We start from the raw sequence: 22,702 nt of genomic DNA, 5'->3' as shown, positions 1-22,702 counted from the left end.
GCCATGGAGATTTCCTGCCTATTGAAGCGTCATTGCTTCTGGCGACATGGAAGGTTTTCAGGTCTTTTCCCAAAATTTTAGCTGGTTTAAATTCTTGTGCTATCTGACTGTGAGGTGACATGGCTGTAAGCATCATTAAAGCTTGGAAGAGGTTGCTGTGAATCATTTTGGAAATGTTACTCTCCATGAAATTGTCAGAGCTATGAAAATAAATGGAAGTTATTCTTTGTATAACTTCCTTATGTATTGTGTTTGGTTTTTTTTTTTTTTCATATAAGCTAAAAGCCTACTCTAACTTTAGTAGTAAACTATTGTGATTATGAATAATATTTGACATTAACATTCTTGAATGATTACCAGCAAATCTTGTATTCTTTGGCAGATGTGCCTCTAAAACCAGTTATTCTTTGTATGTCTGTAGCTCCAAGTATTTCTGCATCCATAACAGACAGCTTTAAAAAATCTGGGAAGCATAAGGAACAGTCAGAGCTATTTTTAAAGTCTCTATTGGAGCAACTGATGTGTGCAAGGTCTATTGCCAGAGGAACCCAAAACATGTAAAAATGGCTTGTATTGGTTTTTGGGTTTTTTTGTTTCTGTGATATTGGCAGGTGAATGTAAAATCCTCACTTTTTTTTTATTTTATGATCAAAAGCATAGCTTCAATTAAATTCAGATTCTTACTTTCATCCTTTTTCAGGTGATTAGGGTGTGAATATAATGAAAACCTGTTGAGGGCACTGTGGATAATCCCAGAGGGAGAAACCCAGGAAGGGAGAGCAGTAACAGAAAATACTCCGGGGATGACAAGAGGACCAAACACACCCTCCAGGAGCTGTCAGGAGAACTAATGATGGGTTTTAGCTAAGTGATGCCGTGGCTCTTGTACAGTGACCTGCTCAGCTGTGCTTTGTTGGTCCTCCTGGGATGGCATTGAAGCACACAAAAAAAGAAATTCTGTCTCAAAGTGTTGTTCTGTCAAAAACTTTCTGCCAGTCTCCCCTCTCTACTGCAATTTGTAGCTGAATGTGCTCTCTTTACAATTCCTGCTCTTAAAAAAAGGCAATAAATTATTAATAGGTCCTGAAATACTGAGCTGGGAGGTAGGAGACAGTGTGATGCCAGAGGTTCTGCCTCTAAAACAGCATTTAGTTGAGTCCTCAGCTTCTGCTTTGAGCTCTGAGATGTTCCTACTTAAAAACCATCTAACTGTCAGCAAAGCATGTTGCTGTCTGTTCTTCCACTTAAAAACAAGATGGTTGGGAGCCTGCAAGAAATAATACTGTGAACCTTTTTAAACCTCTTAATGTTTTTTTTCTGCTATGTTGAAGTGATGCTGAAGGTGGAAGCTGTTACCTTTTGAAAGGCTGGTAGTTAAAATAAAAACCCTGTGGGTTTTTTTGGAGTTCTTCAAAAGTATTGCTGGAGCAGAGAGTGAGCATACAGAATAGGAATTACTGACAAAATAAAGTTAGCTAGGATTTGTGGAGTTTTTTGAGAGTCTGGATGATCTGGAGGCTTAATACAAATTTTAAATATCCCCACTCCCCTGCCACCTTTGTTGGTTTGCTTCTTCACATAAGTGGTTGAAATGTATTGGGTAATGGCAATAATTTAAGGCTGAATTGCCATGTCCTCAGTGGGAATACTGAGGAGTATCCCTTCTTTGTAGTCTCTTGCTCTCTTTGTTATCCCAAGGTCAGATTAAAAGGTGCCAGTAATTTTCAACCACATCCTCAGTGACCAAGTAACCAAGTAATTAAACATTTATAATGAAGATTCGGGGATCCAGCCTTGTGTGGTGGAAGTACTGTCTCTGATTCAGAAACACAAAAGTTTGTTTGCTTGATTGCTGCTCCCTCTTGTGGGGTTCAGGCCAGTTTAAGCAAGCTTGAAGTTCACAATTAAACACGGTGAGACCTACACAAAGCCTCAGTCACTGAGGCTCAGGCAGCCCTGAGTGAAGGGAAGTCCAAGGGGTGAGATCCAGCTGTACAGGAGGTTTCTGAGTTCAGGAACCTGTGCAGCAGCCCCATGACCTGTAATCCCTTGGCAGCCTTCTGGGAGAGGAGGGAGCGGTGCCGGGAGCAACAGAGGGACATTTAAATGGCTTCCGGGAGTGCAAGCAACCTGGAGTGTGGCAACCCTCTGCTCTCGGGAGTGTCGAGCCTCCATCGTAGTGGAGAAGCAGGTGGACTCAGAACCCTACAGGGTAATTACTCAAGGGACTGTTAGTCAAGGGTCTGTTAAAGATGAAGGCTGGAAGCAGGTCACTGCATGAACCAGGAGGAAGGTTCCTCCTCCTTCTCAGAATCTTACAAGTAGGACTGGCACCTTCGACAAGAGGTATGAGGCTCTGGAATTAGAAGTCCAGACAACTGATGAGATGGGCGAAGGTCCTTCTGGGACAGAGGAGCCTCCTAAAACAACACCACCTGTACCCCACATCAAGACCTCCTCTGCTAAGGGGAAAAGAAGGGTAGTTGTAATGGGAGACTCCCTTCTAAGGGGAAGGGAGGGTCTGATATGCAGACTGGACCCAACTCACAGGGAAGTCTGCTGTCTCCCTGGGGCTCGGATAAGGGACATTACTGGAAAACTCTCCAGTCTAGTAAGGCCCTCTGATTACTGCCTGTTATAGGTTGTTCAAACTGGCAGTAATGAAATAACAAATACAAGTCTGAGGGCAATCAAAGGAGACTTCAGGGTCCTGGGATAATTGGTTGAGGGATCAGGAGCACAGGTAGTGATTCCTGTGGTTCTTCTGATAATGACGAATAATATTGGTAGGATAGGCAGATCCATCAGGTCAATAACTGGCTGCAAGGTTGGTGTAATTGGAGAAATTATGGGGTTTTTGACCATGAGATGATCTGCTTCACACTTGGTCTACTGACACCCGATGGGATGTACCTTTCTCAGAGGGGAAAAGGAGTTCTAGCACAGGAGCTAGTGAGGTTCATTGACAGAGCTTTAAATCAGCTTGGAAGGGGGAAAGGAACTAAACCAGGTTTGCCAGTGATGAGCGATGGGATGGTGTGCCAGAACTTGAGAAAACCAGCACTCATGGGATCCCTCAATCTGCCTCAGGGGGTGTTGGCTACAATGAACCACACCTGCAATGTTTCTACACTAATGCACACAGCGTGAGGAACAAAAAAGAGGAGCTCAAAGCTTTGGCCCAGTCCCAGAGATTTGACATCACTTGTGTAAGTGAAACCTGTTGGGATGAGTCCTGTGACTGGAGTGCCTGTTTGGACAGTTACAGGCTTTTCAGGAGGGAGTCCTTTTTTCAAGGACTGATCTTGCTGGCTGTGCTATTAGTATTTAGTATGATTTACTTTTTTGTCAAAGCAGAGAGAAGCCTGTATCAGCTGTAGCAAACTTGGCAAGCAAGTGCCTGCTGTATTGGCAACATTAAGATCTCTTACATCTCTTCTCCTGTAGTCAGCGCTTCTGAGTTGCACGCCATGGGCTGGTGCCCTTGTGTGCAGAGAGCTGCTCTGTTTTGCAAGTTGCTATTGAAAATTAAGTTCCAAGAAAGAGCTCTGTTTGCCTCCCGTGTGCTGTCCTGTATATTCAATAAATGCAAATGCTGTAGCTGGGGGAAAGATTTTTTTTCTTGTACTTTCTCCTGTCATAAAATCTCTATATGTAGTGTGTTGTGTCTTAAGAGTTCAGAATACTACTTGTGTTTTTTTCCTCAAGAGGGACATATAATCTCTGTTCTCTGGACAAGAAACTGAAGCGCACTGGAATTCTGAATTGCTCCTAATTGGTGGCAAAGACCTGTGCGAGTTCACTGACTAGTTCTTGGCATGAAACTCTTCAGAAATTTCCCACTGAAGCTTAAAAGACAAATTGTTCTGACCTATTACAAAATGGGAAGGGCCCACATCAGTGTGACACTGAAACAACGGCAGTTCACATGATCTAATTTCCAGTCTTAGACAATTCCAGAATAATGATATGATTTGTCTCAGCATTGGAAACTGTTCAGTTTCTATCACTTAACCTGTGTTGAACTGTTTCTGTCCAGGAACTGGAATGTGGGTATTAAATCTTGGTCCCCTAGGCTTTGGGGAGTATTCAATGGGTGACCCGAAGCTTCTCATCTTCATTTCACTTGGCCTTAAAAGAATATATCAACTGAAATCTGCCTGCATGCAAAGTCCATGTCTCTGTGGAGACCCAGTGGTGCTGGTGGACTCAATACCCTGTAAATGTATTTGTCCTTACCGTGATGCAAGTGGGCTTTTTGTTGATTTTTTTTTTTTTTTAAGGTGATTAAACCAGAAAGCAGGTGGACTTGGTTGTGAGAAACCAAAAATAATTTAATCTTATATTTATGCCCTTTCTTAATGCTTTATATCACTTCTTGTCACAGAGTGGGTAATCCTGGAACAGTAAAGTAACCTTTACTTCAACATGTGCGGTTTCTTTTCTCTGGACTAGTAGTGTGGTTGTTGTTTTAAGCACTTGCTGGGAGTTTGTATCTACATTTTAATGTGCTGTAAGTGCAGAGCTGTGTTCCATATTTACCAGCTCTTATTCAGATGAAATTTGCAGTTCAGTGGGGTCCAGAATGTGATCCCCACAGATTACACTGCTTGTAGTAGTCCCTGAATTTCACTTCTTATTTATACTTCAAATATGTTTACCAGTCAGGAACAAAAATCCCTGTTTATGTCCACATTCAAAAACATGTTGGCATTTGCCCAGCCCTGGAGCCCTCCCCAACCTCCTACATTTCTTTATACTGTAAAGAAAGGGGATGAAATATTGTAGTTTATTGCAGGCTCCAAATAGGGTTACTGTGCTTACTTTATGGTCAAGAAAATGTGTTTGCTTTTCAGTAACACGTACCAGTGATTGAATTAATTTTGTATGTGTGCAAATTCAGTATGCCAAATATACACATTTTGTAATGAAGAAAGATTTAGAACCTTTTGAGGTGTACATTCCATGGACTAACTTTGGGGTGGGTTTTACAGGCTCTTACCTCCCTTAGGTACACCCCGTCCACATACAACCCTCTTTCTACCAGATTGCTTTAAGCCCTCTAAAGTCAGCAGTGAACTCTGTGTGACTTTAATTACAGAGGCTGTTCTGCAATCAAAGAGAAATACAGTATTTAAAAAGCACTCTGGAACACAACCATTCTACTTGTGTGTTCTGAGGTTCGGTTCTATTTACATTTTAAATGAGGGAAACAGTCACTGCAAAATGCTGCTGATGCCACAGAGGGAAAACTAAAAGGATCAGTGGGGTCACTGTAAAAGGGAAGCTTCTCTTTTTGTAAAGAAGTTGGGTAAAACAAGTGGAAGAAATGACTGGATGCGGCTTCATGCAAATAACTATTTCACGAGATAACGCTGGGAAGCTTTTTCTGCTTTCCTTGTGAAATTCCAGTCCATATTTGCTACTACTGTCAAGTGGGTTTTGTTTATTTTTCTCCTTGTAGGTATGATTTCTGATTCATTTATTGGTATGAGTGATCCAGCTGTTTCCAAAGCCAGTGTTGACTCCCTCAAAACTATTTTACATGAGTAACAGTCTTGATCTAAAATACATGAGTGCAGTATTACACGGGGTGTATAAAACATGTGGGTTTGCTCTTGGAGGTAACAGCTGTAGAGGACTATCCAAATTCTTCTCTTGTGGGAGCAACCACTTACTGACTAGAGCTATTTAGGGAGAAAATGCCAATTGAAGAAGTGACGTAAATGTGGTTAGTTGATACTTTGTTGGTCCTCTGACAAATACATCACCTACACAAAATCGGTAGGGGTTTAAAACTGTAACACACTGCTGCAGAGCTGCCTGCCATCCCCCTATACTGGAATTGTGCTTTCATCCCTATTTCGTTTTTTCAGAGTATGGAAATGGGACAAGGTATTAATTGCTAAATAGCAGTGGAAGTGGTGCACCCTGTGTATACAGTGAGCTTCCCATTCTCCAGGCTCTGGAGCTACTTATGAAAGGTATAATACTTGTAAGATTCTACAGAACTGATTTACTGTAGAATTTTGTAATTTTCTTCCTAATCTTGTCCCTGAAGCTACTTTGAGGTCTCTAGAGCTTTCTCATGGAGAGGGTTTGTTTGAGTTGAAGAACATGCTTTGAGCATTTTTCCTATCCCTCCTACCATGAGTCCAGTGCATCTGAAAGTGGAATCCAGTTTGCAGCTAAGCCAGTGGCAGCTAAATCAGTGCCTTAGTATTCAGGGGAACCCAGCACTGCAGCAGGTACCACACCAGTGCAAGCCACTGAAGAAGCTGTCAACAAGGGGGTGTGTGAGAATGTACCTGACTGAGTAGCAGAGGGAAAGAGACTTTATAACCTTCCTGAACAGTCAGTAAATTTTACAACAGTGTCACTTTTAAACCCCAAGGGGAGGGGAAAAGAAAAACCAAAACCAACCAACAAAAAAAAAAACAAACAAACAAAAAAAACCCTAACAAAAACATTTACTAAGACAATAAATGCCTCTAAAACACTGCGAAGATCTGTGGAAATGATTACAGGATACTTCAGTTTTAAGAGGTGCTTTGAGATCAATGCCTTGTGTCAGGATTTACTTTGGTAATCCATGCAAGCTCATGATGGAGCTCAGTTATTGTTTAGACTGTATTTTTAGCAGCAGGCCCTTGTGACTCCATGGCAATATAATTTATGAGGTAGGACGCAACTCCTTAATTGTCTCTTACATTGTAGAGCTGTACATGCTGTTCACTGCAGAATAAACATTCTCCTCCTTTATGGGGGAAAAAAGGTCTGTGTCAACAAGACTTTCCAGCCTCTGGTCACATGCTTAAATTAGATCTCTGAGATGGGTTTCCTCTCAAATGCATGAGCAGACATTTCTCCAAAGTGGACAGTGTTCGTGTATAAATTCCTCATTAATTGTGAGTGTCTTTCCCTCCTCCCCTTCCCAATTTTTGGCTTAAACTGTTAAGCAAGAAGACCAAGAATGCTGACCCCTTAAACACAGATAACTCACAACAGCACCATCAGCATGTCAGAGGGGAGCCTGTTCCAACTCCCTGCTCCTGATCCTTGGGAATTAATGGAAAGAGAAAAACAGAGCTCTGATATTCTGAGAAACTTTAAAAACAAAACCAGAAATCACTCTTGGAATGCCCTTGCAAGAAAAGCTTTCTCTGAAAAAAATTATCATTTAATCTCCCACCAAATTCATTCCTGTGGGATTGCAGGGTGTGAGTGAGTCCAACTCAGAAAAATATGTTTATGTTGCAGTTAGGGTGGTCATGGGAAACACCACAACAGTTCTTTTGGTCAGGTTTCCTTTGTAGGTGTCCTTATTATCCCCTTTGTATGGGGAAATTGGACACTTCTCAAAGGGAAACGTCAATTTTTTGCTAAGATGTCTGATAATGAGATTCTTCAGTGTTTGCAGAGGATCATAAGGTAAAGATGCGATCACTGTAAATTTAAGATGCCATACTAGTTCATGTGCTCTCACGTATACAGTCAAATATTTGGGTTGAAACCGTAATTATGTTTAGCTGTAAGACTTTTTGGCCTTGATTTTTACTGTGCATTGGATGTTGATTGCCTTTTTGCATGTTGAGTTGGAGAGCTTGGTGAGTTAACCATGGCACTCCCAGAGTTTTCAAACGCTCCATGTATTTCCCCCACTTAATGTTTGTCCCTGATGAGGTAGGACTGAAATACGCAGAACCTCAGTCCTTCTGCGTGGTATTTTTTGGAATTACTGTTGGTTTTCCAAATTACAGAATTTACAGTTGTGGTGGAAATGGTTAATGCAGCTTCCAACTCTGTAAAGCTGATTAGGTTGGAGGTAGAGCCTGGAAGATGGCAAAGCCTCCTGTTGTGGATACCCCAGCAGGCTCTCTGAGATGTTCCCAACCAAAACTTTTTTTTTGTTGCTCTGATTTTTTTTTTTCCATTTATTAAGCAAAGGAATGGAAAACCTTAAGGCTAGGACAGGAATTTTTATTGGCTTGTGGGAACTATTCTTGAATCTCTCTTCTAAACCAAGAAGATCACATAGCTTTTCATACACCCACATTTCACATTTCAGAAGCTTTCCAACAGCAGCGAGGCATTAATATATTTGATTTCCAAATGTTCATGAGAGACATTAATATATTTGATTTCCAAATGTTGATGACAGCATTGCTTTTGAGTTCTGAAGCTGAAGGGATTCCCTGAGCTGACAGACATGCCATGTTCAGGCTACCCAAGAGCCTCCCAGCCTCCCCTCCAGAGTCCATGTGACTGTGGTGTGGCACTTGCGCCTGGTCCAGCAGTTTCCTTCCTCCTCCTCCCTTCCAGCCTCACTAGAAGATAATCTGTTGATACTGGCAGTGCATTTTGGTGCTGAAAACCGGACATTGTTTTCCTAAGAAGCACTTAGTTGTGTTTACTCGAGTTCATTGCCTTGGTTACAGGTTACAAGGAGGTTTTGTTAACTTTGCCAGCTGAGCTGCAAAGGTGCCAGGATGCCCATAGCAGGCAGGGATGATGAAGTGAGATGCATATGTCATTTTTCCTGTCTGCATGACTCCAGATGGGTGTTACTCCATAGATTTTTATAGACTTTCTTGAACCTTAGAATAATTTTGAACCTTATTTAAAAAAAAAAAAAAAGCTAGAGTAACCAAATATTTCTTCTAATATAAAGTATTTTTCAGCTTTTTTTCTCTCCACAAAATGAGACTTGCTTTGTCTGTTTCCACTGTTTGGAAAGGCAGTAGTAAATGTGATATGGAGGGTCATTACCAAAATTCTAAGGATCATTAAATCAGGTAGGTTGGAAAAGACCTTTAAGATTGAATCCACCCAGTAATCTAATATTGACAAGTCCACCAAAAGTGATGCTACTTCAAGAGAGTACAAGAAATGCATGACAGAATTTCATTTTTATATCTGTGATATAAGCTCAGTTATGTACATAGGTGATGGATAGTGTTGGGAGGTGGCTGCTGTATTGCTTATGAATTAATACTGAAGTGAGCCAGACTGATCTATAGTGCAGGTTTTTTCAGTGTTTAAACCTGTCTGTAAAGGTTTTGCCTACTTTATTCCTACTTGAATCCTGCTTCCATGCCTCTTAAACTACCTCTGGGCACCCTGAAGACAAAAATAAGGAGTTGAGTGTGTGCTGGGGGCCAGGCTTCCTTGGAATTTGGTGAGTTATTAGTGATAGTAACATACTTGGAGGATGACTGTATGATCTTTCCCTCTTCCTTTTGACGCAGCTCCTTGGTAGTTGTGGGTAAACTGTGCAGTTCTGGAAAACTGATTTTTTAGGATTTAGGCTAGCATTTGTGGAGGAATGCATTGTGCTGAGTGCACACATGCATTGTGTGTGTGTGTGTGTGTGTGTATGTGTGTGTTTGCAAGAGAGGTGTGTTCTCCCTGGGGAGATGAGGGGTCTGTGTCATCGGCATTGGAGCTGCTGTCTTAAGTGCAGTAAATTTCTTTTTTTTTCCTGCTTAGACATACCAAGATGAACTTGCAGTTATGGCACTAGGTTTCTGAAAATGTCAGCTGACTTCCCCCCCCCCCAAGTCTCTCATTATCTGTTTTTCTTAGGCTCAGTTTAGCATTTTAGTACATGTAATGCATATTTCCACAACGAACATTCTTCCTGCTTAGATATGTCCCAGAATTAATGGCACTCTTCCAGTGTCCCATTTCAGAGGGGAAATGGACGGACACAAGAACTGTCTGACAGTGCTGAATAAATAATTGTCACGATATTTAGCAGAGCTTCAAAATGCTTTGGCTTTCTTTCTGAATAGGAGGGAGGTATGATGAGATAGGCACAGCATTTTTGAGGGGGTAAAAAAAGAAAAGCTAAGACTAATACCCACTTTCAGCCAGTGTCCTCCAGGTGCTGTGAGTGTCCCCTGCACCTCCAGGGCAAGGAATTTAAGAGATCCCTGCTATCAGCTTAACGATGCTAAATACCCCTGGCAAGCAGTCAAGTAAGATGCATCACTGGCTTCCTAGATTGTGGCTCAGCTCCTGTAGTCACAGAACTGTGTGCACTTGCTTTTTATTTAGCTGTGTCTGAAGGATCCAGTGGAGTGTTGAGCGCCAGGAGGGTCGAGGAAGAGAGAGTGTGTATGTGGGTGTACAGAGAATTCATGGTGTTGGGGAATTTGTCAGGACCTGGTTGGAATTCCGAGCCTCACTTCACGTAAAATCAATCATAAGATGCTGAAGCGTGTGTACTGAGTGTTGTCAGCTCTGTACTACTGAAAAATAGAAGTTTGCTTGCATTTAAAAGGCATGTTGATCCTTCAGTTCCTACCCAGCAGGTCCGTAGCACATTTGTTTATTTGAGTTTATCCTGAGGTGTGTACAAAGTGCTTCCTCAAGTAAACGAAATAAAACCAAACATCTTTGCTTGTACATGGACTTGAAAGTAAACAGGAAAAGGTGCATGTGGGGTAATTTATGCCTTGTAAAGCCAGTGTATTTTCCAAGTGACAGTACAAAAACTGTACAGATTTGCCAGTGAATGTAAGGGGAGCTTAATTCTCGTTAACCGAGAAAACCAAAACGAATTTTCTATTTTAAGCTAAGATGAAAATATTCATATTTTGTTATGCTCACTTTTTATAATACTTCAGATTCACACAGTTCACAGTTCACATCACTTTCCTCTGTTAAAACTTCTACATACAAGGCATTATGTATTTTTCCTGAAGAAGTAACTCCAGTGCCTGGTCTCTGCCACCTTGGGGTGAGCTGCCATAGTCCAGAAGTGCCTTCTTCACAGCTGAGCACCAAGCATTGCAGGAATCCCAAAATGAGACTGTTTACTGCACCAAAATGCTGAGCAGTCTCTGCAAATTAGGCATAACTTCTGTTGGACTCGGGGCCATTCACAAAAGAGAGACCTGCTTGGCATGGCAGGGCAGAGCAGAGATGTTGCCAGCACTCAGGAAGCATCTCCAGGCAAGCCAGCCAGCCGGGGTAGGAAGCACCGCTGCAGGGCAGGGCAGGGCCTGCCTTCAGGTGCTGCAGGTCTCTGTTGGTCTTTGCTCCTTCTGGTGGAGGATAAGGAAGCACAGCAGACTGAGAACTTTATCAGCCTTAAATAACGGGCTTAGGGCTGAAGGTTATACCACCTGGAAAGGAGAGCGTTTCCTGATGGTGTTACGTTGGCCTGGTTCCTGATTTCAGTGTGAGCAACACCAGGGGATGAAGTGAGTGTTTGTTAAATGTAGATTTAAATTACAGATGCTTTACAGAAACGTATATTATTTATATATCTAGTGCTTTCTTTATTTTTATACACCTGCTGAAGTGGATTTAAGACAGTTGACACTTATTTTTTAAAGCAAAGTTGGATCCTTTACCTGGTAATGAAGGATAAAATAACTTGTAGACTCAACAGGTGTTTTTGGAGTTTATTGAAAAATATGACTTTGGAGACCTTATTGCACCCTTTCAGTACTTAAAGAAGGCTTATAGGAATGATGGAGACTTTTTACAAGGGCCTGGAATGACAGGACAAGGGGGAGTGGCTTCACACTGTCAGAAGGCTGAGTTAGGTTGGTATAAGGAAGAAATTCTTCCCTATGAGGGTGGTGAGGCCCTGGCACAGGTTGCCCAGAGAAGCTGTGGCTGCCCCATCCCTGGAAATGTTCAAGGCCAGGCTGGATGGGGCTTGGAGCAACCTGGTCTAGTGGCAGGTGTCCCTGCCCATGGCAGGGGTGTGGAACTGGGTAAGCTTTCAGGTCCCTTCCAGTCCAAACCATTGTGGTTCTATGACTTATGTAAAACCAGTCTGTTTTACAAGTGTAAAGCTTCACCTGACTTAATCAGGGTTTCTCTCAGGGCCAGGGTGCAAGTTAGACATCCCTAATCCTTTTTATTTGAGGTGAGCACGTCTGGCCTTTCCAGGGACAGTGGAATATGGCTGGAGTCCAGGGACTGCCGGTGAAACCAGCCGAAGTATTGCCCTCAAATGTAAAATAGTGCCAGCGCTTCCAAATTGGCTAAAACACTGTCAGCAGCATGGGAGCGTGTGCTCTGCCAGCCTGAGGAACCAGATTCCTTGTACTGGGCCGGCAGCTCATGGAAAAACTGAGCTCAGTTGCTGGGTGGAGCTTTGCAGGGCTCGCCGACCTGTGCCGGCTGAGCGGGGAGGAGAGCGCGGGCTGAGTTGCTAAGGAGCAACCTGTTTTGCTTGCCGGAGAAAATCCGGTGCCCGGAAGAGATGACTCTCCGTGTGCTCTATTGTTGCTGCTGCAGAATGGGAACGGATAAAATGAGCTGTTTAAACTTCGGCAGTTCTCCCTGCCCTGATGGTTTCCTCCCTGACCTCTGGGAGGGGGATAGGTGTATGCGCTTGGGGTGAAGTCAGAAGGAATCGAGAGAAGGTTTGGACGAAATCGGGTGGAATCAAAAGATGGCACTAATTTCTCTGGAGCCAGGATTTCTGCTCTCACAGTGCCTTGAATTGTTCTTGGGGTATTTTCCCATTTAAAAGCTCTTGTGTCCTCTAATCCTTCTGTGGTTTTGGCTCATCCAACTCATCACGAGAGACCTTTTGAAATGCGGGATGTCCTCTTTTTCGATCAGCCACTATTCCTGTTCGTGCTTCTGCAATATGGTCAGACCTCGAATAGATGCTTTTAAAAATTACTATTCTTGCTTAGCGTGTAATGCCATTTCTTACAGAATAAAACCAACACCAGCTAATCCAGCGTGGATAGCTTGTTTTAAGATCGGCTCTACACAACCCAACCCACCATACCGATATAATCGCAGCAATTAACAGCAATTAGGCGGTTCATTTCTGCCACGCAAACGCCACTTGGTGTGAATGTATATTTATAAGCATCTGTCCTGCGTGTTATCTGCCAGCGCGCTGGGAGCTGCGCGGATCTGCAGCCTGGAGGGCGGGCGTGCGCCGAGTTGTTGGGATGTTCCGGGGGTGTTTATCTTCCTCGGGCACAAAAGGGAGGCGATAAGGCTTGCAGACGCTCCGGAGTCGCTTTCCGTGGTGGGTTCCGTGGGGATTTCGCAGCGATGCGCAGCGGGAGCGGCGGCAGGTGTAGCCCCGGGAGCGCTCGGTCCGGCCCCGGCCGGGCAGCGCAGCCCCCGCTCCCCGCTCCGCCCCCGGGCCGTGCCGGGCGGGTCCCGGGCGGCTCCCGGTGGGGACAGACGGCGGCAGCGGCACAGCGGGAGCCATGGAGGCGGCCGCCGACTGCCTCAGCCCGGCCGCCCAGCAGCAGGTAAGGCCGGGGGTGCGGGGGCTCCACGTGGTGTCCGGGGCCGGCCGGCACCGCCGGGGCTCGTCCGAGCCTTGCTTTTGAAAATCGCTGACCAAAACGCGAGCTGCTCGCTGCGCGGTCTGCTCCGGGAGCAGTCGTGCCAGCGGAACCTGTAAAATGTTTTCCAAACGAAGTGTCAGAACAGCCCCGTGTGACCATCGAATGGTGGTGGGAGGGTTGGTCATCCTTTGACAGAAGCTGGCGCTGGGGCTCGCCACTGTTCCCGCATTGAAGGGAGAGGAGCTGTTATGGTGATGGTCTGTCAAGCCGGCGGCGCTGGTACGTGGGTATTAGCAGGGAATCCTTAAGTTTGCGTGTAGGCTAAGGTTCATCAACCTGCTGCCTTTTAATAGTAATTTGCATTTAAGAGAAAGGCGAGGAGTAAAGCAGGATGTGGACTGACCGAGCCCTATGTGATTCACAGGCTCATTATCATATGAGTAAGTGGTGCAAAGTGTGTTTGTATTTATAACTCAGATGCAAAATATGTCAGATAATTAGGCCCGTTTGACCTCTAAGCATAGAAGTCATTATAGACTGTCTTGTTTCAATGCTAAATAGCATGTGATAACTCCCCGTGAGCTCCTGGAACTCGCTGGTTTAGATCACTTGTTGCTCAAGTAGAGATGGAAAAATCATTGCCATGGGTTAGCACAAGTTCTACCTGGTAGCTATGTTGGTCAGCTGTGTTACAGGACTATTGCAAATCAGGTGTTGCTTGTCTAAATAGGCTTTAAATTATGTAGAACTGCAACAAACCTTGTCAGATTTTTGTCTGGTAAAATACGACTTGGATAAATAGAATGAACAGTTGTATAATATCTGAGGAAGAGCCTTTGCATGAAGAATACTGGAATGGGACAGCATCCATCATGAAAAGTTATGCTGGCCCCAAAAGTGACTGGCTGGCTGTATCTTAAGCACGTTGGCAAGAAGTTTAAATCAGCCTGAGAATAGTTATTGCAGAAATACATAATAGTGGTTGTATACAGTGAGCAGGTGTAATTTAGTTGGGCAGACTTGTGTTTTAAAGCTTCTTTGGCAGTGGGATCAGAGAGCTTTTCGGAGTGTGGTTTGGTGCTGGCAAACTAACACTTCAGTCCTCCACAAAAAGATACGATACTGACTTTGATTACTAGGCTTAGAAACAGGTAATTTTGAGTGCATTGGAATTAAGGGGTGCTTTGTATAGATGGAAAACTCTTACACATGTAACTATGTGGCAAGTCAACATAGTCATTTTTCACTCAAAAAAACCAGCATAACTTCCTGTCTTTGTTGGCTGTTTCTTGGGGCTGCCGGGCGAACAATGAACCCCTGGCCTTTTCAGAAGGGAAAAGCTCTGAGAATGCACACCTTCAGGATGTGTGTCATTGGCCTCTACCTTACCAAGTCACCTAAATAATTCTCTCATCGAAATGATAATGACCGTGCAGCTTCCCCGACGCCGCGCTTGGGGCAGGAAGCCATCGCTTCCGTAACCATTGTGCATTATAGCCTGGCCACGGGCGCAGCCAGACCTCACCTTGTCTCCAGGAGTGATATTTAAAAAGGGGGGGTGGGGGGTAACTCCTCAGCAGTTGCACATCTCATACTCCCACCTCTCCCCACTGCTGTGGGTGGCAGAGGATGCTTCTCACCTTTTCCAACTGATGTCCAGTACCTGGTTTAGTTTTTTCCAGACATAGTTGTGCTGAACCAGGTTACAACCTGATTATTTTTTTCCCTGTTCAGAGCTAAATACACTGAACTCCTTTAAGTCAGGGTAAGGATCTGCTGCTGCACAGGACTGGAATTTTGTTTTCAAACTGAAGTGACCCTTAAGCAAGTGCTGGGCAAGTAGAACAGCAAAAGCAACGAGTGAATGTTTTGCAGTTCAACGGTACACTTGTTTCAGGGCTTAGTGGCTATAAGTCATTCTGAGCAACTGCAATAAAAGACAGAAATTCAGTGTGTATATTTGTAGTATTTGAGAGAGTTACAGAAATTAAGGTGATGATTTTTCAGCTGGTGCACAGTTCCGTGTTGGTCTCAGCAGTGTGGTTGCCATCTCCTCTCGTTTTGCCCACGGGGCTTTACGGAAGCCTCTTAGGAGGTGTTTTTTTGTATGACGTGCTCAGTAAGGCTGAAGCTGCCAGTTCTTCTTGTCAGATGAGCAATACCTCATAAAAGGGAAGTTGCAAAAGCTTTGTAATGAGTGCAATTAGACTTCATATTTTTATTCTTCTGTTTTTGCCAGTGATCTGTCACTTTTGATTGAGGCCTGTACTGCTTGCTGAGTCACTAGTGAATTTTAGATGATTTTAAGATCACTTCCTTGAATCTTAGTGATATTTAGGGTTTTTTTTATCTTGAATCCCTTAAATAGTTTTTTATGCCTTAGGCAACCTAAAGACTTTTGTTTTAGCTTTTGTAGTGTGAATTTCAGAAGTCTGTGTGAATTTTGGGGTGGTTTTATAATGTTCAGCAGCGTCTTTTGCAGGCTGTGGTGTCTGTCTCTGCTACTGCCCTTACAGGTAGTGGCTCTGATGAGCACTTGGACTGGATGAAGGCCAAAGTCAGCCAGGCAAAGCCTGTTTTGGTTTGGTCAGCACAGAGAGAGAAATGTAAAGTTAACATTGCTGTTTGCAGGGCGTGCAAGGAATCAAGGTATTTATAGCACAGAGCAGAGTCCAAGAGCTTCAAAGAGTGTGGTTTGACAAACTCGGATGAGTTTCATCACACCCCTGTGTTTGAGGGAGAGGTCCATAATAAATCTGACACTCTTTTGTCTTAGTCTAAAAGTTGGTGCTTTTATTCTTACAGGTCTTAAAGGTTTGCAGAATGACTGTGAATGAGCAGGTGGGGGTAGCAGTGGAGGTTGTGTTTTGGTGGGGTACCTGCACCTGTCTGTACCTGAGCTGGGCTTTTGCACAGGAAAAGCCCAGTGTCTAAGAGGTCCTGTTTGCCGCCCACACTTGCTGCAGAATTTGCTGGATGTTAATATGCTCCCAGACTTTGGTTTGATTTTGATAACGTTGTACACAGTGTGTGGACTCATCCCGGCCCTGATGGATTTACTTCCTCTGAGCTCACAAGTGATGCCAGGTTTGTCACTAATGCCACCAACAGAGTGTAGTAATTCCATCCACCAAAGCATGCTAGAAACAGGATTATGAAGGCCACAGGTTGATCATTTAATGACCAGTCTGACTATACCATAAAACATTTCTGTTGAGTTGGAGAACACCTGCAGAACCTCAGATACTGAAGTCTTCCTTTTCTTCTTGCACGTTTCTTGTCACTCGTTCTCTCATTTTGCTGTGGACTCAGAAACCCTTTAGGAAAGGATGGCCTGTTTCTTACAAACGGCCGACCTTAAGGCACAGCAGCCTTCTGGCATACAAGCTGGGGTTACCAGGGAGCCAAGAGCAGTTCTGACATGATATATGTGGGGGATTTATTCACTGTGAGGATGGTCAGGCATTGAGACAGGAGCCTGGAGGGGCCGTGGAGCCACCAAACCTGGAAGTTTTCAGGAGCCAACTGGGCAAAGCAACTGATGTGAGTTTGATGCTGACCCTGCTTTGAGCAGGAGGGTGGAGTGGAGACCTCCAGAGGTTCCTTCCAGCCCAAATAATTCTATAATTATTTGTTCTGACATGATAAAAATGAATTGCCTTAAAATATTAGTGTTCAGGGCGGAATAACAATTTAACTTCTTACAAAGGTGGTACCAGTATGTGCTAACAGCAGATTTTTAACTTAAAGTTCAAGAATCCAGAATACAGTTTGTGTTGTTTGTGTTCAGGGATACTTAATGCTGAAGAGCCCCGTGGTCATGGAAAGAAAAAGTTCATAAATAAACAATATGCTTGTTCCAAGACTTAAGCCATTTTTAGTCAAAGATGCTAAGTGAAAATGTGTTTTTCTTCTTACAAGGTTTGCAGATTGGCTCTTAATTAACAGGTGGAGGATTGCATAGGTGAAATAGAATTAATTAGATATGCCCCATGGATTGGCACTTAAAACTGAAATGCATACTACTAAATGACAGGTTACATGTGCAATGTTGCACAAAGTAAAATTAATTTAACTTACTGTAGTTGGTATCAGTAATCAGGGAACTGTGAGCCTCATTCTCAGGGAGCCCTGAGAACAACTGGCTAAATTTTTAATTTTTATTCCTATTTTTCAAGTTGTTTCATTTCATCTTATGTTGTGCTTCTGTAAAACATATAATTCTGCAACACAGCTAGGTATTCTGCAAATCCTTTTGCCCTTATGATATAAAGAAAGCAAGGGGAAACACACTTTTCTGTAGTACAACATCTGAATTTTATGTGAAGGCATCCAATTCTAATGTGAAAGCTCAGCTGGTTATTGAAATTCATGAGGATGAGACCTACAGTAATGTTAACATAAAAATAATCTTGTTTCTGCCTCTTTCTGTCGCAGGGGAAGTTTGAGATACACAGTCTGTACTGTTTGGTGTATTTTGCTTATGGAGACTTTGGGGCCCTTTATTTTCCATAAGGGAAAAACAGTTTGCTTGGATGTTATTCTTCACCTATATCAGGTGGGATCTGCAAGTGCTACAGTTTATTTTTAAATAAACAGAAAGGAATCTCGTCGAGTTGATATCATGCTTGTTTGTAGAGCAGCGGTTTCTTACCTTTAGCATACATCTCGGGGCATGTTTACATAGTGGGTGTCATAAATTCAAACACTGCAGGTGGATCATAACACTGCCTGGCAGGGATTCCGCCTAGGATTTGCCTAGCAGCGGGGCTGGGGTGTTTTTTTGGTTTTGGGGTTGTTTTTTTTTTGGACAAACTGCTTCAGGTTGGGAAGTGCTGTTGAAAACACTCCTGGGAATACGTGCCTGCACCCTGGAGCCTGCCATCACCTGGCTCCATAAGTAACAGATGATGAGAGGGGGTGGTTTTGGGTGCAGATGTGGAGATGGGAGTTTCTGTCCATGGCAGAGCCGGTTACCTCAAAATTCAAACAGTGAACTCAAGGGAGAACAGTGCTCTGTGCAAAACCAGCCTGTCTGTCTTTCTGCCGTGAGCTTTTTTTTTTGCTCTCCAAGAAGGTAGTTTTTTTGTTATTACAAGTAATTTTTCAGACTGAAGTTCACAGAATCACAGGATAGTTGGAGTTGGAAGGGACCTCTCGAGATCATTCAGTCCAACCCCCCTGCCAAGGCAGTGTCACCTGGAGCACACAGGAATGTGTCCAGGTGGGTTTGGAATGTATCCAGAGAGGGAGACTCCACGATCTCCCTGGGCAGCCTGTTCCTGTGCTCTGCCACCCTCCATGGAAAGAATTTGATCCTCATGTTAAGGTGGACTTTCATGTGGTTTAGTTTATGGCCGTTGCTCCTCTTCCTGTTGCTGGGTACACCTGAAAAGAGTCTGGCACCATCCTCTTGACACCCATCTTGGAGATATTTGTATGGACTGATGAGATCACCTCTTGGTCTTCTCTTCTCCAGGCTGAGGTTTTAAGATGTACAGCATCACAAGGCTCCTAGTCCTCCCATACATTGCTCGTGCTTGGTTTTCACTAGTTGCAAGTTCCAGCCAACCTATAAGGCAATTTTTGGCTTGCTTTCTGTGTTTTGTTTTGTGTTTTTGAAGGCCCTTTCCCCCAAGCTTGAGTGGTGAATACACTTACAGAAGGGAGAAGAAATTACACCTTCCTTTTTTTCTGGTTTCCCTTCTATTTAGAAGCACTGGTGAAAACATCAGCATTTTGATTTCTCTGTGTGCTTGACCTTGATATTATTGCACTTTTTCCTGTAAATTTGGATGTTGTACTTACAGTGGAAAGTTTCATAAGCAGAGGAGTTGGGTGTAACATCAGGGTGACTGGCTGAGTGATGCCTTTGACTCCTGCTGAGCTATTCTGAATTCTGCTGGGCGAGCTGCTCACAGTTGTATTCTACCAAGCCTGAAATGTGTTTCACGTTTTTCTCTGTAAGACCTACTGGCTTTGCCTGGGATTTAAAGAAGAATATTAAAAATGTTACTGCAATGTGTAGCATGTTCCAGCACTTCCAACAGGGCTGAAGTGAGGAAGCACTCCCTAAAGGCCTGTTCCTGGCAGAATTCCACTCCAGAGAGGTTGAGACTGGAATACAGAGTTCTGGAGACTTACAGTTGAGTTAGTGCATTTTCTCAGGTTCCCTACCCTCTATCACTTCAGCCTTAGCTGTGCACAGTCATGCTGAACAGCAGTGTTTACCCAGCCCCTGTGCCCAGGTATGTGTGCACAGTGTCAGCGGTGAGGAAAAGGGGCACACGATGCGTTTGCTGCTGGTCAAATTAATTCATCAATAAAAAATAATCCAACACCGCAGGAGAGGGAAAAAAAACCCCATCCAAAACAAAAAGAGCAAAACCCGCCTTTCTTAAGTAAATCTCCCTGTTTCCTCCCCAGCCACACAAACAGTAATTAAAGAGACACAGAGCACTTTTAAACACAAGCGCTAACGAGGGTTGTGCCTGCGCGGGTGTGTATTAGCTGACTGTGAAGATAACAAGTTACAGAAGGCAGGGCCATTACTTGCAATAGGGAATTAACTCCTACGGATGTGTTTACAGTCTTGCCGAGTCAAGTCTCCTTATTTCATGCCCTGCTTAGCAGGTGTGTTTTACGTTGGATTGTCCAGCTTTCATTTCATTCCTGTGTTCCCGTTTGCAGGCTGAAGCAAGGCTCGCGGCGAAGCGAGCGGCGCGGGCAGAGGCACGGGAGATCCGAATGAAAGAACTGGAGAGACAGCAGAAGGAGGTAAGGTCAAGGCTCTGGGGGGTGTTTGGACTTATATGCAGGGAAGAAGATGATCAGAGATTCTGGAAGAGAGGGTTAATCTGTATTCTGTGGAAACACATGTAGTCTGCGTGGAACTAATGTTAATCGTAGAACAGCCTGGAAAAAATATGGATCGTGGCGAGGATTTTATCTTGGTGAAGCCATTGTAATTATTCACAGAAAATACTCGTGGTTAGTAATTATTGTTTAATATTAAGCTTCGAAGTGTGCAGCTTCTTTGTGTGTGCATTGGGGGTGGTGGATTCTTATCACTTTGTTAGAAATCTAATGAATATGGAAGATTCCTGGCCCTCGTATAACTCTATTGTAAATCGTTCTGCTTTCTGCTGTGAAGCTGATATTAGGCTCTCCCCCAGTTTGTAAAAAGGATGGTCTGCTGTTGGCTGGAGCAGCGACAGAAACTGAGCTTGGCAAAGCATTACCTTCTCCACAGAATTTGGATTAAATGCCTGTGCTGTAGTCTCTCCCTAATTCAGGAAGATCTGGTTGTTTTATACCACCAGCAGAGTTTCTGTGCCTCTGCCTGTCAGCATGTGGGAGGTCATGGGCTTCCAGCGTAGGAATGATCTTAAAGACCAGAGAGCTTGTTCTGCTCCTGCTGTGTTTGACAAGTAGGAGCTGTATTCAGTGTCACTGCTACAAGAAACTGGGAGCAGCATTTGTTTAGGAGCTCTAGAAGATTAACTGGTGCTATTGGAACAGGGCTGCAAGCAGGGGTTGGCCCAGGTGAACTGAACCAAAAGGGCTTAAAATTTGTATTTGCTGGTGTTGATTCAGTGAAACAGCAGAGTAGGCGTTACAAGGCCAACAGTAATAACAATTTAATTTTTTCAATAGATTTTTGAGGGAAAAGGAAGTAGTAAGGAGTCTGGGGTCAGGGTGTGGGAATACATAGTAAGAACAAATGTACAAGAGCATGTAGTGACAGGACAAGGGAGAATGGCTTTACAGTGAAAGGGAATAGGTTAGACATTAGGAAGAAATTCTTCCCTGTGAGGGTGGTGAGGCTCTGACGCTGGTTGCCCAGAGAAGCTGTGGCTGCCCCATCCCTGGAAGTGTCCAAGACAGGGCTTGGAGCAACCTGGGCGAGTGGAAGGTGTTCCTGCAGGGGGGTGGAAAGGGATGATTTTTAAGGTTGCTTCCAACCCAGGCTATTCTGTAATTCAGTGATTCTACATCTGTGCTTTAGGGCACAGAGAAGGATTCAGTGGAGCTTTTAAGCAGTGAATCAGGATGTGATAGCAGGATATGGATGAGGGTGTGATGGCAGACCGGTGTCAGTGCAGGCTGCAGCAACCAGCCCGCAAAAGAAGTGCTTGGGCAGTTTGCCCACGCTTGGCTTTTGGAGTGTCTCATACATGTCTGGATGTGTCTCAGCACCCTGTAGCCACAGCAGGGTTTGATGTACCTGCAAACACAGCAGCAGTGAGAGCTGTGGGGGAGCCTTGCTGCAGACACAGAGCTCGTGAAAGAGAGAAGCCTTTTCCTGCTGCAGTTGCTGCTTTCTAAAGGATGTTTTTTGCAACCTGTCTCACGGTCGGAAGGTCTAAATGTTGGCACTGCCAAGCTGCTGACGGTCTGGTGGGACTTGCCCAGCAGCCCGTGGGAGGGCTTGTGGTAAACAAGCATCAGGTGTTTTGTTTGGGCAGGAAGGTAAATACCAGAGTCGTGGCAGCTGACACCATCTAATTTACAGATAACTTTAGTGGAGCTGATGACCCCTTTGAAGATTAAAAGCTGATGCTGCAAAGGGTGTCCTGGTAAACTGAAATTTTGGTGTGAAAGCTAAAGCTTGTGTGCATGCTCCTGCAGTTAATAACTGAGGAGCTTGTGATCTGAAAATCTGTGACAAATTTCATAGAGATTGAAATTGAATAGGACAGGATGTCCCTCTGAAATACTACATTCAGTAAAAGCTCAGCCAGATACCCACTACAATCTGCTTTGTAATTCACTGGCATAAATGACATAATATGATTACACATTCATTTTGTATTTTGCAAGCTCAAAGATTCTGTAACTTTTCAAAATAGCTTAATCTCAGCCCCCAGATGCCAGGTAGAGCTAGTTAGGATTGACTGGAGGAAGTTTTTCCTTGCCACAAGTATCCTGCAGATATAATAAAACATACAGAAAATCTCAAGCAGTGATCAACCAAAGAGATTTGGCACCTACACCTTCCTTGGTGGGGAACCTACTGTGACACTGGTGTCTGTACAGCTTGTTCTCTGCCATCCTCATTTCCCTTTGCAAACTTTTCAAGACATAAAGAGCACTTTTCCTCTACTGCCATGTTAAATAACCAGAACTTAAGGCACTTGCTTTACTACTTCAGAAGGCTTTTTAGAGCCAGCTGTGGCAGTTAAAAAGCAATAAATAAATTTATTGCATGTGCGTGTACTTGTTCATGCTTAAAGCACTGTACATGCCCTGGCAGGCTTTCTTGTGGAGCGTGGATTACTTGAAAATATATTTATATTGCTGGTCTGATTTAAAAGTTTCCAGGTGCTACATTACTGGCTATAACCATGGCAGTATAGCCCTCACTGGCAAAGAAGCAGAGTGTTTTAATAATTTGGATTTGAAAATTGGCTCCT

General features: G+C 43.8%; 1 protein-coding gene across 11 annotated transcripts in view; it reads left to right on the top strand.

Moving 5' to 3' along the window:
- LRRFIP1 (LRR binding FLII interacting protein 1) overlaps positions 1-22,702 on the top strand; it is a 111,964-nt gene that overhangs the window by 27,599 nt on the left and 61,663 nt on the right. For 9 of the 11 annotated variants that reach the window (XM_032693940.1, XM_032693939.1, XM_032693936.1 and 6 more), the window contains exon 2: positions 19,977-20,063. In XM_032693940.1, coding sequence (XP_032549831.1) covers positions 19,977-20,063 — 87 coding nt within the window. Of the gene's footprint in view, positions 1-13,169; positions 13,248-19,976; positions 20,064-22,702 lie in introns of those variants that run through there. The other 2 variants (XM_032693941.1, XM_032693937.1) reach the window with 1 other exon arrangement.

This window comes from Chiroxiphia lanceolata, chromosome 7 (assembly GCF_009829145.1).
Source record: "Chiroxiphia lanceolata isolate bChiLan1 chromosome 7, bChiLan1.pri, whole genome shotgun sequence".
Classification (NCBI taxonomy): Eukaryota; Metazoa; Chordata; class Aves; order Passeriformes; family Pipridae; genus Chiroxiphia; species Chiroxiphia lanceolata.
The sequence above is the reverse complement of the archived record's forward strand: the minus strand, read 5'-3'. Positions and strand labels throughout refer to the sequence as shown.